The following is an 18,259-nucleotide window of genomic DNA, read 5'->3' as shown; positions in this document are numbered from 1 at the left end:
GCCTGTGCCAGTCCTTCTTCCTTCCAGCTGAACAAGGCTTCAGCTTCTGGGTGTTACCTTTAGAAGTTGTACAGACCTGTGGAACTCTTCTCCTTTTAGTAGCACCCCTAGCTGCTCTGCAGGTCTGGGGGACGCAGTGGCTTACCAAATATAACCTGTTTAATATGAACTAACAGGAGAGTCTTGGGATTCTACTTTAGGAAACTCTGAACTGCCCAGGGCTCTCTCACCTTCACATCCCTTTGAGATGGTGCAGGGCAGGAGCCTCACTGTGCTAGAGTCTCTTTGTACCTCTTCTGGTGAATCCTTATCCCAGCTCTGAACAAACAGCATGAGGGATGATCTGGGGAGTTGTTTTCTACCTGTAGTTTCCTGCTGAACTTGACAAAAAGCACAAGGCCCCTGCAGATGAATGTTTTGGGTGCTCTTCTATAGCCATGTGCACTCAGGCAGGACCTTGCAGAATCTGTCCCATGAATCTCAGAAGCCAAAAGGAATGCGGGGACTTCCGTGGCCATCAGTGGAGCAGCTGTGGTGTGTTCCCTTCTGTTGTGCCTCACTCTGCTTCTCTCTTTCCAGGCCTTGCGAAGCTTCAAGCTGACAGTCACTGTGGATCCCAAGTATCACCCTAAAATCATTGGGCGTAAGGGAGCAGTGATCACCCAGATCCGCACAGAGCATGAGGTCAACATCCAGTTCCCTGACAAGGATGATGAGAGCCAGGTGAGAGGACAGAGGGGACACACAGAGGGTTGTTGGTTGTCTCTGAGCATGGGCTCTGACTTCCCTGTGCTGCTATTGAATAAGATGGAGGGTGAAAGGGAGTAGCAGGGAGTTTTTCTTAGCTGCTTATGAGCTTGGTTACTTATGTGCTTCCATGTGCCCCAGGCCCAAGACCAGATCACCATCACTGGCTATGAGAAGAATGCTGAGGCTGCCCGGGATGCCATCATGAAGATTGTTGGCGAGCTGGAGCAGATGGTCTCTGAGGATGTGACTCTGGACCACCGTGTCCACGCACGCATCATCGGTGCACGTGGCAAAGCCATCCGCAAAATCATGGATGAATTCAAGGTGAGCGGTGGGGCAGCACGGGCTGGGGAAGCAGTTGGGTACTAGGGTCCGAATTCAGGAGCGTCAGGTTCACATCTTGTGATCCTTGTTTCTTGTGCCTGTTGAGCACCTCCAGCTGGAACAGAAGCAAAGAAAAACCAATGCTGTTCTGCTCCCCTCAAGGTGTCATTGCAAATGTAGGAGCAAAGTCGCCTTTCAGTGGATTTCTTCCAGATGGAGTCCCAGATAGTCATTTGAAGGGAGAAGTGGTTGAGTCACTGACGCTGGGGAGCTGTGGGAGGGAACTGTACCCAGACCCCCTTAGCATGAGCTCAGCTCAGAGGAGATCCTATGGATTTCTTTGTCTAAGCCAGCGGTGATTCCTGTGACTTTAAGATTCCCAAATACACTTTTAGGGCTCCAGATTTGGCTGCTGGAAGCTGAAAGGCTTTGGCAAAGCCAGCTCAGCCTGGGAAGGGCAGGGGCCTGCATCCCTGACAGCACGTGGCAGTAGCAGAGTGATTTACTACAGGGACAGTTAATGAATATGAATCCAGAGTGATGAGCCTTTGGGACGTAACATCTTGGCTGGTCTTGGTTGCTGAAACAAGCTGTTTTGTTCTGAAATGAGCAGCCTTTGGTTTTGGTCCCATCTTGTGTGACTTCCCTGCAGCCATCTGGAAGGCAAGCTGGAAGAGACCTTGCTGGCTGTGTGCGGGTAACACTAAGCCAACTACAGAAAATGGTCATCAGCCAGGATTACTCGATCTGTGGAGAGGATAGAAAACTTATTGTGCCTCCTGCTGATGGCTTGATGGCGAGGATGCCTGCAGCAGAATGAGGACACTGTCTGGAAATCCAGCCTTGTGCTGTTTGCACAGCACTGCACAGAGAATGGTTTGGGTTGGAAGGGACCTTGAAGATCATCTTATTCCAGTAACAAAAGACTAAAGGAGTCTGTAGCTTTTCAGATGTGCAGGTGTAATCCCTGTGTTTCTTTGTGTTTCAGGTGGATATTCGCTTTCCCCAGAGTGGGGCTCCTGACCCCAACTGTGTGACCGTGACAGGACTCCCCGAGAACGTGGAAGAAGCTATCGATCACATCCTGAACTTGGAGGAAGAATATGTAAGTGTTCAGGAAATCTGTGCGGCGGCTTAGCAAGAATTTCCTCAACCACAGAGTTGGATGTCTGAGGGATCTCCATGTGGTATTTTCTACCACAGCACCAGAGAACTTGGTCTTTGTGCGGGTTGCAATCAGCTCTGGTCTGCAGCTGTCCCTCAGACCACTGGCTGCAGAGCCCCGGGCTGTGCAAGGACTGGCCCCGCTGTCCAGAAGGGGACAGCGAACGAGCATGTTGGGACACCAAGACGTGCACGTGCTTGCCTTGCTGCAGCTTGCATCAGTTGCAGTCTAGGAGTTGGTGGCTCTCAAACTAGTGGAGAAACACTGTGTTTGGTGACCGTAGTACAGGCTAGTGACCTTGGACAGGGTGCTGCATGATGAGGTGGAGTTTGGGGGTGGAGGGGTTACACCAGTTTGAGGAACTGTCACGATCCACATCCTAACTGGGCCATGTGACTGCAGCTTGCAGATGTGGTGGACAACGAGGCGATGCAGGTGTACATGAAGCCCTCTTCCCATGAAGAGTCCAAGGCCCCATCCAAGGGCTTTGTGGTGAGAGATGCCCCCTGGGCCACAGTCAGCAATGAAAAGGTGAGTGCTGCTTCTGCTGCGGGCACGGGGAGTGTGGCACTGCCGAGGGCTGACTCTGGGGCCTGGCCCTCCCGTTTCAACTGGGACAACAGAGCGCTCTCCCTCCTCTCTCCGTGGTGGCAGAGAAGGCAGTGAGGGGCCGTCCTGGTCTGTGTGGCCTGGGCAAAAGCTGAGGGCAGGCCTAGGCTCTGCCTCCAGCTTCCAAAGCACTGCTGTCTCCTCTTCCAAACGCCTTGCCCGTGTTGGATACAGTGGGGCCGCTGGGGATGGGGAGACCTTACCTGAAAGTGTCCTGCCAGGTCGTGTTGGTTTTAGGGGTTGCCATAGGGCCCTGGCACCTCTGACTTCTGCTGCAGCACAGAACAAGCTCAGTGTCTGAGCTGTGTTCTGCCTGGAAGCAGTGACCTGGGACACGTGGCAGCTCTGTTCTCAGCTGCCTCAGTGGCCTGACCCTGCTCCAGCGACCGAGTTACCACGGCTGGGCTCTGAGCCCCTGATCCACCTGCTGCGTGCTTCTGTCTGCACCATCCTTGATGCCGTCTCTGGAGGCTCAACTGTCCACCTAGGGCAGCCCAAAGGACACAGTGATCCTGCTCAGCCCTCGCTCCTTGTCTCTGCCCATGGGACACAGGAAATGCTGCTTAGCGCAGGGGTGCTGTACAGGTTCACAGCAGGGCAGGAGCTTAACTTGTTCCCTTTTTGTTTGCTCTAGGCCCCTGATATGAGCAGTTCTGAAGATTTCCCCAGCTTTGGGGCTCAAGTCGCCCCCAAGACTCTTCCCTGGGGACCCAAACGATAATGACCTGGAAGCAGAAACATCTCCTCCAGCCCGCTGACCTGACACTAACCTGCCACAAATACTTCCTGTCTGAAATCTGACCCAGCGGCTGGAGCACAAGTCAATTGCCCCAAGAGGTCTCCTAATGGTGTCTGGAGTGCTAGACCCCATCCCGCTCCCCTCAGCTATCACCATGGCTAGGATTCACTCTCATCTCTTGATGGATATACTTTTCTTCTTTGGAACAAGACTTCCAGTCAGATTCAAACACTAAATGTGTGTGTTTTTGTTAGAAACTTCATAATTGACTCAAAGTGGCTAAGATTTACAGCTTCCCAAGCGCTAGCAGAAAAATCTGCTCTCTTGAGCATGTCTTACTAGGCATTCTCGCCTTCATTAGGAGACCTCCTTTACTGTGGCTAGGAATCTACTTCCTGTCTCATGACCTCAGGAAATAAATTTCCTTGACTTTCTAAAGCCAAAACGTTTGCCCTCTTTCCTTTGTGTTTATCCCAGGCCTTACCTTACCGTTGTAGAGTGCAATCAACTTTTTTTCCTTTGAACTGCCAAAAATTCATTTAATGCTGATAGCTGACTGTGGGGAGAGCTTAAAAATAATCCAAAAGGTCAGAAACTTAACTCTTTCAAGGAACAAAACCTTCAGTAGGCTGGAGAGGCAGCAGAGACGGAAGGGACCAGAACAAAGCACGGCCACCCTGGTCAGGGGAACACCTCGGCGTGCAGCGCGTTGCGGGCGCTCCCTCGCGCCACGCCGCGCCACGCACAGCCCCAGCCTGCAGGCTTGATGAGTCTTCCAGTGCGTGACCACAGACCCCGCTCCTAGTGCCCCGCGGGCCCTTGCACACCCTCCCCAGCAGCCGTGCGGGCAGGCAGGTGAGCCAGCACGTGGCAGCGTTACTGCATGGGACAGGCGGGGGTCGGCCAAGGTTGGCGTGGCCCGAGAGAAGCTGGTTGGAAGCGGAGCCTCGAGAAGCGGTTGAGGTGCTGCGAGCCCTGCAGCTTCTGAGCATGAGCGGTAGGGACACCAGTTGCTGTTGCCTTCTTTCTACCTCAAAAGTCAGTATGATGGTGGCCTCCCAGCGTAGGTGGGTGAGCAGCTGCTCCAGCTCTCACCCCAGCACCCAGAGCAGAACCCTGGAGGAGAAGCAAGAGGAGCGTTTTGGGGAGTGGCTGCGGGAGCTCCTCTGAAGGGAAGCTGAGAGCGGTCACGGTCGTGCAGGCGGTGAATGGGAGAGGACCGTGGGGCTTTCTGAGCTAGAACCAGGCTTGGCCCCAAGGCCATAGCCACAGCCTAGCAGCAGCCCCTGGCTGCAGCGGTGGTGAGACAGGCTTCTGCTCTGATGGAACAGGGGAACTGAAAGCGAGGGGGCTGACAGTGCCGTGTGTCGAGCCCTCCCTGAGGCCTCCATTGTATGGGCTGGAGAGGGCGATTGGTGCTCTATGCTCTGGGCTGCTTGTGCCTGGGCCCTGCCATGGCTTGCTCTGAGGGAGCTGTGCCCAAGCTTCTCCAGCTAGTAAGAAGAAAACCGTGTCTTTGTGGAGGGAGGTAGGGAGCAGGGGGTCCCTGTGTTCCCTCCTTTCCCCGCCTCTGTCCTACAGAAGGTTGTAGTCTGAGCCATTCCTCTAGCCCAGCTGCTTCGGCTCTTGGACAAGCAGGAGTCCCTAGTCTCTCTTCTCTAGTGCTGCTTATGGGGCAAAGGCAGGAATCCTGGCAGGCTGGGCCCAGCATTCCTGCCTTTTCCAGCACCCCCAGGCCTGACATGCCAACGCTTCTCCTTCCCCCGCCAGCTCCTCGTGGTAGAGGCTGCTATGCAGAAGTTGAACCAAAATCTGAGTGCTCTCCGTAAATTTGAGATGTGGCTGAAGCTAAGCGCGTCCCGCTGCAGGGCACCTAGCTCCCCTGGAGGAGGGGGTGGCTCTGCCTCCCCCGGGAGATGATAACCAGATGGGTCAGACAGAACCAGGGTGACACCCTTCCATCCGTGTCTGTCAGGAAATGGTTATACCCCGTAGCTTAGGTCTGTCCTATGTCGCCAAGCCTACCCCCCTTCCTCTTTATGCCCCCCTGCCCTCACCAGTTGCACAGCTAGGCTTGAGTTACATTTGGGGCACCACTGTCTGGGTTTGCCCCGCAGCCCGACCCTCCACTCTAAAGAAGGTCATGAAGTGATTGTACCTAGTACTGTCCCCCACCACCCTCCTTCCGCAGCAGACTGTGGCATGTGTCCATTTCCTCTCTGACGTCTTCCATATTGTACGTTTCCATAGCAATGATCCCTTGGCCTTAACTTTGGAATTTGGAGACTATATGCAAACATGTAAAAAGGCTCATGAGTATGGATGACACTGGAATTTTATAAATTCTAAAATAAAACCTGAAACAGCTTGGAGTGTCACGGATATTATTTCTACCGGTGGGTTGAGATCCAGGGCAGCCCAAATTGCACGTGTGAGCCTCTGCGGCGGCCGTGCCCTTGCTGAGGAGGGATGTGCACGGAGAATGCTGGGCTGCGGGGAGGTGAGAGCAGCGCCCAGCAGCACCCACATGCTCACAGCCAGCGAGGTGACAGCAGGGCTGCTGCTGGTGTAGGGGAGCAGAGGGAGGCAGCAGCTGCAGTCCCTCTTGCCCACCCCGCTGAGACCCTCTGCCTTCTGCAACTCACTGCTGCCCAGTGCCTGCCTGCCAGCACCCAGCTGCTGCTCTTGAGAAGCAAAGCTTCGCTCAGGGGCTGTTTCCCCTCATGGTCCCCATGTCAAAGGGTAGCAGCACACGTGGGGTCTCCAAAGCTTTCCCACAGCTCAACTCTTTCCTGCCTCCCTACTTAGGGTGGCAGGAGCAAACCCTCCAGCTGTGGTTACGGTAAGCACCCAGCGCAGGAGACAGCAGAAGCAACAGCCAGGCCAGGCAGCCCTACCACGACTCTCCCCAGGCGGGGGCAAGTCAGCCTGTGCTTGTGCTGAGCAGCCCGGCAGCAGCTGCAGGCAGGAGCCTGCGTCTGCTAGCTGAGCACCAGCAGGGCAGCCTACCAGCCCAGAACCTCGGTGTGGCCGGCCACCTTTAATTCATTTACGCCGCGGGGCAGTTCCCTCGTTGTACCACAATGAGCCTGGACAGCTGCCCAGAGCTGGCTGCCTCCCTCCCTGCCTGCAGCCGCAGCCAAGCCCTGGTGTCCGTGTGGCAGAGCTGCCCTGAGCCAGCCAAGCAGGGCCGGCCAGCCAGCATGCTGCCCCACGGCTCCGCGCTGCTGTGAGGAGGAGCAGGTTGTGGTCCTGGGGCACGCTGCGGCTCTCAGCTGCCCTCAACCTGCTCAGTTTCCCAGTCCCTGCTCGCTGCTGGATCCGTGGTGCTGGCCTTGCTTCTTGCCTCCCGTCTCTCAAAAAGGACCTGGATCAGGGAGAAAGGGAGCTGCTGCACTCGCAGAAGGCGCTGTAACTCCTTACAGGTACCAGGGAACAAGCATGAAAGGCAGGGAAAGGGGCAGGGAAAGGCAGCCGCATGCACCTTGTTCTCAGCCAGGGCCTCCTTGGCCAGGTACCTCTCGCGCTTCACCTTGACCTCCACCGACTCAGGAATGTCAGGAACCAGGCAGGCGATCACACGCCCAATGAAGAAAACCACGTGCTGGGAGCGAGAGGGACGGAGGGGTTGGCACAGCTCCACACCCAGCACCCGTGTCTCCCCGCGGGGCTCGGCGCTGGTACCTCAAACACGATGACGAAGCCCAAGCGCACGGCCAGCAGGTGCCAGTAGGTCAGCGTCAAGTTGCCGTCCTGGTCCCTGAACGCCCTGTACCTGTAGGAGCCACGTGCAGCCCTCACTGCACCCACCCGCCCCGACTGGCCTCACCACCACGCGTCACCGCGGGATGTGATGGCGGCAGAGGGACGAGCAGCAGGCAGCCCAGCCCTGGGGCACTTTTGGCCGTCTCCCCAGACGGGTTGTGACATTTTCTTCCTCTGGTGAAGCAAATCTCTCCACAGCTGGAGAGCTTTTGATGTCATTGCTTCAAAACACTCAGGCACATTAAACCAAGGGTGGGGAGGGAGCGGGGCAGTCACCAAGACAAGTTGCTTGCCCCCACGCCCCCTGTCCTGCCCCAGCCTGTGGGCATGTGCTGGACAAACCCTGGGATGAGCAGCTCAGCAAAGCAGGTGGACAACCTGCACCTGGCTGACAGCCTCTGTGCTGAACGAAATATGTGCTGAGGAGGAGGTGGCAGCAGCAAAAAGCCGAAGGAGCTCCCACCTGCACACGGTGTTGCTTTGCTGCACAAAGTCCCACGGCGCGTAGGCCAAGGTGAAGTTCACGTAGCCACGCAGGCTGCTGTCGTGGATGTACTCGTAGTACACGCGGGGCAGGAAATCGGAGGTGAAGGCGATGAGGAAGGCCTGGGGGGAGGGAGAGGTGCTGCAGAGCTCCCGCAGCCGGGGGAGGCCCCAGCCCCACCACCCTGCCCCACGGCTCTGAGTTTTTTGCCTGCCTGGCCCAGAGGAAGCACGCCTCTGCGAAGGCAGCCCCACCCTCCTCACTGAGCCAGCCCAAAGAGCTTTTTCCCTAAATTTTCCATTTGTAACCCCTCAGCGCTGTCACCGCCACCCCGCTGCCCGGCGTACGTTGCTGCTGACAGCCAGGTGGGTGATGACCTCCAGGATGGAGAACCAGATGCCGATGCCCTGCGCCCGCTCGGCCACGGGCCGCCGGTAGTCACAGACGAACTTGCGGGCGTCCAGACGGATCTCCACCCAGTTATTGAGCAGGGCAAAGAGGGGTGCCAGGGGACAGGCAGCCACGAAAATGGTGATGAAGCCAAACTGCAGGACTGGAAGGAAAAGGAGGAGGAGAGGGGAAGGACAGGTTGAGAGCAGCAGCGACAACTGCAGCGTCTCCCGGTCCCTTCCCACTGCTCCCACTTGAGCAGAGCCCAGAGCTCCAGGCATGGGGCCGGTTCCTACCCATCTCCAGGTACTCATCAAACAGCCCCTCAAAGGCCAGCAGCTGGTGGTTGACCACCCAGGGTGCCTGCTCCACCAGGACCGGCCCGCCCTCCTCGACGGCCTTCTTCTTTGTGGAGAGGAGCTTGTGCTTGTGCCACCAACACCTCAGCCTCCTGGGGAGAAAACAGGGGCTGTGCCCCACACCTGGCACCAGCCAAGGGCTTGCCCTGCCCTGAGACGGGGTGCGCGGTGGGTGCTGCTGCTCTACTCACGGGATGGCCACCTCCTGCACGTTGTTGATGATCTGCTTCCCCACCATGATGACCAGCAGCTCCTGGGCCAGCTCGATGAAGCACCCGCCCGGGCTGCACTGCGGGGAGAGCGGGGCCCTCAGCACGCGGCTCCTGGCACACGGGGAGACCCAGCACCCAGACCCCGAGCAGGGGGTGGGGTGGGGTCCCCACGCTGAGCACCAGCCTGGGCCAGGGGAATGCGTCCTGCTGGGTGAGCACAGCTCGGGGCTGCCCCACAGGCACCGTGCCGTGTCCTGGCATGGCCCTGAAGCCGGCATCAGCCCCAGCCCCCCACACCACGCTCACCTCCTCATTGCGGATGCCCAAAAAGCTCCAGTAGTTCCCAGGGTAGCCAACGAACCTGTGGAAGCCACGGCAGAGCTGTTAGCGGGCATCCCAGCTCCCTCCAGCCGCCCTGTTCCCTGGGCCACGAGGGGAGCATCGCCGGGGGCTGCGGGGGCTCAGCCCACTCTCTGCCACCCCACCTTCTGCTCTGCTGCTGGCTGTGGCAAAGGGGTCACTGAGCGAAGGAAGGGCCTGGTCTGGTAGACCTGGACCCCTCGTGTCCCTCGCTAAGGGGCTGGCAGTGGTGTCCCCAAAGAAGGGGGGTCCCCAAGCCCCTGGTTGGGGCCAGCACAGCAGTAAGCCCGCAGGGATCAGGCTGCTCCCCTCTGGAGGGCCCAATCCTCCCAGCAGGGGTGGCAGCAGCACTCCAGGCCCCTCAGCCCTACAAGACCACCCTGCCCAGCGGTCCCAGCGGGAGCAGGAAGGGCCCTCCTCCCCCCACAGGCCTTAGAGTCATTGAATTACAGAATCCTTTAGGTTGGAAAACACCTCCAAGGTCCTCAAAGCCAACCGTTAGCCTGCCACTTACTTGCCCTTGAAGAAGGCTATGTACATGGGAAAGGAGTAGAAGGTGACAAACTGGAAGACGAACACTTTGAAGGTAAAGGCATCCTCATACTTGGTCTGGGTGCGGTGCATCTCTGCCAGGGGGAAGCACAGGGATGTGGCCCCACGCTGCTCTCAGGTGCTTGTCTGCCTTGTGGTGGACGTCACCCTGACTCGCTCAGTGCTAACAGGCCCCAGGCCCCAACCCCACTGCTTTACCCACAAAGTCAGCCCAAGATGTCCAGACACCCACGTGTTTTGCACCAAAAAAAATAAACTTCATTCCCTCTTCTCAGCAGAAACAGGCTGTGTACCACATTATACATGGCAAAAATATTCCAGGCACTTTTCTCCCCCAAGCCCCAGCAGTCAGCTCAAAACCCTTCATACAACACTCCTCCCCCCTCCAAAAAAAAATAAAAAATCTTGAGCTGAACGGAACCCCTGTACTCACTTTTTTTTTTTTTTTTTTTTTTTTTTTCCTGCAGCCAAAACACTTTTCACCCAAGGTCTTATTTCCCCAACTCTCCTCTACTTCACACAACTCAGCTTCCTCCTTGACATCAGCCAGCCCCTACCGGGGGGCTGTGTCCTAGCTCACGTCCCAGCACTGAGCTCTCTGGGTCTGGTGCTTTGCCATTACAAAGGGCTCCTTCCGTCCAGCTTGCAGGACCCCAACCAGCTTACCCCACTTGGTAAGGAGATGAGCCAGGGAAATATAGATCTTGGAGAGGATGAGGATGAAGAAGAGGTTCACCACTGAGCTGGAGATGCTGGCAATGCGCGATGCCTACAGGGGAAGCGAGCAGGCAGAGCACACACAGCAGAGTGAGGCGAACCAGCTGGCAAACCAAGCCCATCTGCTTGGCCTGGAGCAGCTCTGACCACCTCTTACCGAAGCCACAAACCAGAAGTACCCTGAGCTGGAGAGGAGGATGGCAACAACTGTCCGGTACAGGATAATGGAGACCACGAACATCACCACCATGGCAATCTGCAAACACAGCGCGCTGTGTATGAGCAGGGATCAGAGCCTGCATCAAAGGAAAACTCCACCATTACCCCAGGGCACCAGGAGCTGCGAGGGAGCTCCAGGGCTGAGCTGGTGGAGAGGCAGGGGACACGCATCCACCCCCACCTTCATCCACACGCTCTTTCCTCAAACAGATCCCATTCCACCACATCCCACTTCTCCAGCCCTCGTGATCTTACCAACATTATAATGACCACCAAACCAGCCAAAATGCGATGGATGCGGCTGCGCTTGGGGAAATATGGCTCCTCTGCCCCAGTTATAGGGTTTATTATCGTCATGGGAGCCATGGCAGTGAACTGGGGCCGGGGCCGCTCCTGGGAAAGAAGGGGGAAAATGCATCAGAGGCGTCTGGTGGCTTTTGTCCATACGGTTTTGGAATGTATTGCAAAGGGCTGGACCCCACCTCAATGTCCTCAAACTCAGAGCAGTCCCAGCGATGTGCCAGGGATGCGTTTGTCCGCTTCCAGAACTCCAGGAACAGCACTGCCCACAGGGACATGAAGATGCTGAAGAAGATGGTCCCACCGTGGTCAAAGAGCCGGCCCGCCTGTGGGCAGAGCAGGCATGAGGGCTGGGCCAGGGCCATGGGAGATGCTGGTTAACATAGCCCAGCCCACCTGAGGGACATGGTCTCATGTCCACCGTGGGGACAAGGTCTCACATCCACCACGTCCATCATGGAGATGTGGCCTAATGTCCACCCCAGGGACACGGTCTTACATTAGCAGGAGTGAAGAGGGCAAATCCCTGCAGGCATCCCACAGCCCGCCCCTACGAGTAACCACAGGGATGGAGCTCTACCCCTGGGCCCCACGCTTCCCCTGGGGAGCCAGGACCTCACCATGAAAGTGCTGCAGGTATCGGAGAGCTGCCAGTAGGGACAGGACTTGCAGAGCGGACACATCCGGAACTGCTCTTTGCTCTCACAGATCTCCTGCCTGCAGGCAGGGGAAGGAGCATTCAGCAGGGCTCAGCTCAGACTCTCACCATTTCACCCTGGGGAGGGGGGGACACTCACGCAGGTACGTCACTGAACACCAGGAAAATGCCTGCGATGAACACCACAGTCCCCGTCACGGCGGCGGGCAGGAGCCATCCCGTGTAGAAGCCTGCGGGCAGCAGGGACAGGCAGCACGAGTCCTGTCAGCCTCCACCGCAGTCCCCGAGGACAAGTGCTGCCCAAACCCAGCCCAGCACCAGCCTAAAGCCACACAGGGCTTGGAAGACCTGAACGTGGACTTGAGGTTCTAGATGGATGTGTCACAGCTGACTTGTGGTGCCTCCAAACTGGAGAATATCCTGGGACAGAGCTGCAACCACACGCGGGCAGGACCAAGGTGGGCATCGCTCTGCTTCCAGCAAAAGCAGGCTGGGCCCAGGAGGAGGGACCCAGGAGGAGCCCCAAGGTGCTGGGGAAGGGCTGAAGGTGACCAGGACCAGCAGGACACCAAGGGTTTCCCACCCAAGGCAGTGCACATTTCATCCAGGGACCCCATCCAGGAGCTGAGGGCTGCTCTGGAGCCGGCGGCACTCACCCAGCCAGGCGAAGTAGAAAGCGACTTTCTCCCCAAAGTACTTGCGGACGTGGTCCAGAGGCTGGTACTTGCTCCACTTCCTCCAGTTGGCCCAGTACTGGAAAAGGACCTGGCGCGGGCTGGGGCTGCCAGAGGCTGGTCCCTCTGGTGGGGCCTCACAGGAGCCCTGTGGGGATGGAGGACATGGACGAGGGCCTGGCCAGGGCTGTGGGTCCGTCAGGGAGCCCCGGGGCTGGGACCATGCCTTGCCTCGTGTAGTGGGAAGGCGGCAGTGAAGACGCCCTCACTCAGCAGCCGGTCCACCCCCACCTCCCGCTCCTTGGAGCAGCCGTACTGCGTGGTGGCCAGGATCTCGTAGAGCTGCAGAGGAAAGGACGAGGCAGGGAGGGGGCTTCAGCCACACGGATTGGGGTCCCCACCACCCCATTGACTCTTCGCCTCCAAGCCTGATCCTCTGAAACGTTGTCATGCCCTTTCCCAAATACTGACCAGGAGGGTCTCTACCCATACCTTCTATCCCATCGGTGGCATTTTGCACACTGCAACCTATCTGGGGACAGCTGACACCCCCCATGTTTGTGCCATCTGCCTGCAGAGCTGCTCCCCCACACCCTCCAGCCCACACGGGACCAGGGAAGGGGACCACGGCAGCCCCTGGTGCTCACAATTTGGTGCCTCTGAGTTGTGGAGAAGAAGGTGTCCTGCTCGTCGCTGCCCAGGAACCTGCACAGAGGAGCAGCTTGGCCCTAGGATTCTGGTGGGGGTGAGGAGCTGCTGCTCCTGGCTGTGCTGTGCACGGGCAGAGGGAAGGAACGGCCTGCGCAGCCTCTCCTGGGGCACTTACCATTGCAGCTTGTTGACCTTGAAGGGGCAGGTGTAGTAGTCCAGCGGCAGGCTGGGGACCTCCTGGGCCATGGCGTTGGGGATGCCCAGCCGCCGCAGCACTCTCTCTGACCAGTGGGAGGTCTGGTTGGGCAGCGCCTGAGCACACACAGCCAAAACATCTCAGGAGGAAGGAGATGGCAGCAAAGTGTGGGACCGTGGGGTGCAGCACAATGCCTGGGCACTCGGCAGTGCTGGTGGCACTGTCCCCTGACCCGGAGCACCAAGGCATCCTGGCCTTACCTGCAACGGCACACGGAGCTGCAGCTCCTCAGCATAGTAGCAGAGCACACTCCAGGGCGCACTCAGCAGCAGGTAGTGCACCACCTTCTTCTCCACGCGGGCCGTGTGCTAGTGGAAGAGGAGGCCCGGGTGGGGATGAGGCTGCTGGCGCCGGTACAGGTCCCTGCAGGGTCTGTCAGGATCAGCCCAGCCACCCCTCACTGCCCCTGGGAGCCAGCCCACTGGGATGGAGCCCTCGCCAGGTCCCACCTTGTGCTCCTGCTTGGCTCCCCACAAGCCCAGGTTGCTCTACTGGGGCCAGGGCACGATGCCATTGTCCCTGAGCAAGGCTACGGTTGATGCAGCAGGGAAAGGTCAGGTCCCTGGGTACCTTTTCCATGTGGAGGCCAGCAGCATGGAGCTTGTCCAGGAACTTCTTCCGCCAGGTCCTGTGGATGGTGGTGGATCTCTCCTGCAAGGCCTTGTTCTCACGGCTGCCCTTCTGCCCGCTCAGCTCCCTGGGGACCGTTTCCCACACAAGGACGAAATCTGCAGCAGGAAGATGGAGCTCGTGGCAGGAAGCTCAAAGGCCCTCATAAGGAAAAGGCTGAGGCTCTGAAGACTGCCAAGGATCAGCTGCTATCAATAGGCTGTGCTGCCACCAGCTCCAGCTGTGAAGATGGAGGACATTCCCCAACCTCCTCAGCCCAACGGGGAGCCCATCCAGCCCCTGCCTTCTTGCCACGATGAAAGGAAACCGACCTCAAAGATCAGGCTCTCTCCCTCACCTATCCTTGTGCAGCCATCGCTGAAGACATTGGCCGTGCTCTTCTCACCCAGGGATGCGTCACCAGCCTGGAAATAAGGCATCAACAGCAATAAGAGCTGGTAGTCCCCAGACAGCTGGATCGCTATCTAACTGTAAGGGCAGGGGACTCCCCAGGACCAAGAGGCAAACCTGCCCTGTTCACAGCTACCCTGGTTCCTCTCCTACCCCACGGTATGGCCACCCACCTGGGAGACTTCCACAGCGTCCTCGCTCAGACTCCCATAGCAGGCTGCTCGTTCGCCGCTGTCCTGTCCTACCAGACTGCTGTGGGGATCGTCTGATGTCCTCCTCCGCTGCATGGCGAGCCCTCATGCCAGCAGCCACTCCAGGTGCTGAGAAGCCAACAGAGGCACTGCAGGCCTAGGAGAAGGGCTGAGCGCCCCGGTGCTGTCGGGCTCCTGATGCCGGAGGTGTGCGCAGCCTTGCTGGCTCCTCCACCAGGCCCTCAGCCTGGAGCCCCTGCCTGCCTGTCACGCGAGCTGGGCAAGGCAGGACCCCGCTCAGCTCACCACCAGGAATATGTCCAACAGCTCGCTGTCCTCGTAGCCAGGCCCCCAAACTGGACGGACGCAGCGCTCAAGGTGCAGTCTCACCATGAGGGGACAACCACCGCCCTGGTCCCGCTGGCCACGCTGTTTCTGACGCAGGCCAGGATGCCGTTGGCCATCTTGGCCACCCGGGCACAGCGCTGGCCCACGCTCGGGTGACTGCTGACCAGCACCCCTGGGTCCTTTTCTGCCAGGCAGTTTTCCAGCCACTCTTCCCCAAGCCTGCGTCGCTGCATGGGGTTGTGGTGACCCAGGCGCAGCACCCGGTGCCCAGCCTTGCTGGATGTCATGCGGCTGGATGCGGCTCAGCCAGCCATCCTGTCCCGGTCCCTCTGCAAAGCTGTCCTCAATCCAGATCACTGGTGAAAGTGCTAAACTAAACTATCCCCAGTACTGAGCCCTGGACAACTCTACTTGTGGTCAGCCATCAGGTGGATTAAACTCCACTTGCTATAACTCTTGGAGACCAGCCAGCCAGCCAGTTCTTCACCCAGCAAACTGTCCACCCGTCCAAGCCATGAGCACCCAGTTTCTCCAGGAAAACACTGTGGGAAACTGTCAAACACTTTACTAAAATCCAACTAAGCAACATCCACAGCCTTTCCCTCATGCACTCCATGGGTCACCTTGTCACAGAAGGAAACCAGGTAAGTCAAGCAGGACCTGCCATTCCTTACCCCGTGCTGACTGGCCTGATCGCCTGTTTATTCTGTACGTGCCATGTGATGGCACTTAAGGTAATCTGCTCCATTAACATCCCCAGCACTGAGGCCAGACTGACAGGCCAGTAGTTCCCCAGGTCCTCCTTCCATCCCTCCTTGTAGATGGCCGTCACGTTCACTGACCTGCAGCCACCTGGGACCTCCCCAGCTGGTCAAGACTGCTGGAGAATTACTGGAAGTGGCTTGGTTAGCACTTCCACCAGCTCCTTCAGTGCCATTTGGTGGATCCCATATGACCCCATAGGCTTGTGAATATTCAGATCATGTAATAGGTCACTTACAGTTTCCCATTGGATTATAGGAGCTTCATTTTGCTCCCTGTCACTGTCTTTCAGCTCAGGGGCTGGGTACTTGGAGAACAACTACCCTTACTAATAAAAACTGAGGCAAAAAAAGGCAGTAGGTGCTTCAGCCTTATCTTCACCTTTTGTCACTGTTTCCCCTCACATCCAATAAGGGGTGCTGATTCTCCTTAATCCTTCTGTTGCTGTTGATGTGTTTATAAAAGTATTTTTAAAATATTTATTTGTATCATCTTTTATTGCACTAGCCAAACTGAGTTCCAGCAGGGCTTTGGCCTTTCCAATTTTCTCCATGCACAACTCAAGGGAGAATTCAACAAAAATTGAGTTGCCTGCCCTACTTCCCAAGGTCATAAACTCTCTTTTTCTCCCTGAGTTCCAGAAGCAGCTCTCTGTTCAGCCACACTGCTCTTCTCCCCTGCCAGCCCGGCTTTTTCCTGGCATTGAGATGGCCTTCTCCTGTGACTTCAAGGTTTCATTCCTCAGGAAGGTCCAGACTTCCTGGACTCCTTTGCCTTTCAGAACCCCCTCCCAATATACTGTCAACCAGGTCTCTGGACCAGCCAAAGCCTGCCCTCTGGAAATCCAAGGTAGCAGTTCCACTAACTGCTTTCCTTACTTAACCAGAGATCAAAAACTCTTCACGATCACTCTGTCCAAGACTGCAGTCAGTTCCCTCACCACCTGTGTCAGGAAGTTATCCTCCACACACTGTAGGGACCTCCTACCCTGTCTCCTCTCTGCTTTATCATATTTCCAGCAGACATCCAGGAAGTTGAAGTCCCCCTTGAGAACAAGAGCTAGCAATGAGGTTTCCCTCCCCTGCCAGCTTTAGTTTAAAGCTCTCTTCAAGACCCTGTAACTGTAGATGCTCTTCCCCTACTCCAACAGATGAACCCCATCAGCTCCCAGCAGACCAGGTTTCCCAAAGAGAGTCCCATGACTCTCAAAGAGCCAGTTGGTTACTGGTTTGGTTCATCTCAGGCTGTAGCAGAGCCCACGCACCCAGCAGCTGCCCACAGTTGTCACCAGAAGCACCCCAGCAAGCAGCACCGTGGCACAAGCTCTTGGTATCCAAATGCACCTCACTGCCATGGCCAAAAGCAAGGTGGGGAGACAAGGGACAAGCATGAAACCTCCCCAAGGAAGCGCCCCCATTATTCCGATCGAACATCCTGAAAAGCTCAGGGCCCACCTCCTGCCCTGCCAGCTGGTGCCCCACACCTCAGGGAGATGCCTGAAAAACCCCTTGGCTTCCCTATCTTACCTCCCACAGCGTCACACAGTGAGGGGTCCTGCTTCTCCTCAGGGGCCTGGGAAGTGTCACCAACCCCTCCAGGTGCTTCAAACCAGCATTTTTTGGCCACTTCTCAGCGTGGGCAAGGCCAGGCTGTGCATGAGGGGTACAGCTGGGGGACAGGCTGGCGAGCACCTTCCTTCGGCACAGGCCCTGCCTTTGTTTGAGCTGGAGGTGGGGACCTGAATGGCCCTGAACAAACAGGACGTGGCAGAGCTTTGGGGACATGCCAGCGAGGCAGGGGACAAGCGCCATGTCCCCACGAGCTGGCTGAGGAGGCAGCAGCTGTGAAGGAGCTGGGGGGCACTGAATGACAGAGGTGCCCACATGCAAGCTGGTTGTCTGTCTGCTTTTACAGCCACTGCGGGGTGCAGAAGACAGTTTGTCCCACCAACCCCACACACCTGCCTCAGGACAAGACGGATCTCCCAAACCTCCCACGAGCACAAGGGAAGCTGAGCAGGCACCCAGGTGGGTGAGGTGACCCCATCCCAAGCCCAGCACAGGCACAGCTGGGAGATGTCCCACCCCGGCTCCATCCGAAGCTTCCACAGCATCACAATCCGCACGGAGCACGAGCAGCCTGCAAATGGAAGCAGCCTCCCTGAGGGGAGAACACCCTGCCCTGGTTCATGCCACTGGTCTCACGCTGAAGAGGGACGGATTGTCTCCCAGCTTTCAAAAGTTCAAATCTACTTCAGATTTGAATGAGCTGAAAATTAGATTTGTTCAGTCATTCTTGCTCACCCTAGAGCTAGTTTTCAAACAGTACGTGTCATTTTTCCTCATGTATTTTTTTTGTGGTTTGACAATAACACCATGAGACTTTCAGGTCTGATGGGCAGTGGTTCAACAAAACCCTTCGGGCAGTCAGGCAGCACACCTCATGCTAGCACCAACACCCCTATCAGATATCAGCTCTTGTTCAATCCCTGATGGAGGAAAGGGATACGTATCTTAGCTGACAGACTGAATTTTGCATTGTGGCTGGAGACCTCATGTCACAAACAAACCTACATATCCCTTGAGCAGCTTTTGTATTTCATTGCTATGTTCCTTGCAAGTGCTACAGACCACACAGGAAATGTTTCCCAGGTACCTCACAGGTTCACTGGACAAAAGTTGCAAAAACTGAGTAGGTGCCCAAATCTCCTGAGTTGGCTGCAGAGCGAGTAGCTTCCACTTTCTCAGTTCTCTC

The 18,259-nt window shown here is 57.1% G+C and overlaps 3 protein-coding genes across 4 annotated transcripts in view; 1 reads left to right on the top strand and 2 right to left on the bottom strand.

Annotated features, from left to right (window-relative positions):
* SEPTIN2 (septin 2) overlaps positions 1–484 on the bottom strand; it is a 52,009-nt gene extending 51,525 nt beyond the window's left edge. The window contains exon 1 of the mRNA XM_084529742.1: positions 475–484. The gene's annotated coding sequence lies outside the window, so the exon portion shown is untranslated. The remainder of the gene's footprint in view (positions 1–474) is intronic.
* Positions 1–5,954, top strand: part of HDLBP (high density lipoprotein binding protein) — a 37,226-nt gene extending 31,272 nt beyond the window's left edge. For both annotated transcript variants that reach the window (XM_084529738.1, XM_084529739.1), the window contains exons 24-28: positions 580–723; positions 889–1,074; positions 2,063–2,179; positions 2,642–2,770; positions 3,483–5,954. In XM_084529738.1, coding sequence (XP_084385864.1) covers positions 580–723; positions 889–1,074; positions 2,063–2,179; positions 2,642–2,770; positions 3,483–3,569 — 663 coding nt within the window. In that variant the 3' untranslated portion in view covers positions 3,570–5,954. The remainder of the gene's footprint in view (positions 1–579; positions 724–888; positions 1,075–2,062; positions 2,180–2,641; positions 2,771–3,482) is intronic.
* Positions 3,650–17,191, bottom strand: ANO7 (anoctamin 7). Its single transcript, XM_084529740.1, is given in 24 exon segments — positions 3,650–6,954; positions 7,072–7,191; positions 7,272–7,362; positions 7,816–7,958; positions 8,184–8,389; positions 8,523–8,677; positions 8,777–8,874; positions 9,104–9,158; positions 9,672–9,783; positions 10,376–10,478; positions 10,584–10,682; positions 10,901–11,038; positions 11,128–11,271; positions 11,566–11,662; positions 11,743–11,833; positions 12,260–12,478; positions 12,481–12,619; positions 12,925–12,982; positions 13,104–13,240; positions 13,385–13,492; positions 13,755–13,912; positions 14,152–14,218; positions 14,378–14,564; positions 17,032–17,191. Coding segments are annotated over 23 exon segments (2,748 nt in total). The 5' UTR covers positions 14,492–14,564; positions 17,032–17,191; the 3' UTR covers positions 3,650–6,858.
* Positions 17,192–18,259: the final 1,068 nt, after the last annotated feature.

Source organism: Aythya ferina (genome assembly GCF_964211825.1).
Source record: "Aythya ferina genome assembly, chromosome: 9".
Classification (NCBI taxonomy): domain Eukaryota; kingdom Metazoa; phylum Chordata; class Aves; order Anseriformes; family Anatidae; genus Aythya; species Aythya ferina.
This window is presented reverse-complemented; position numbering and strand designations above follow the sequence as displayed.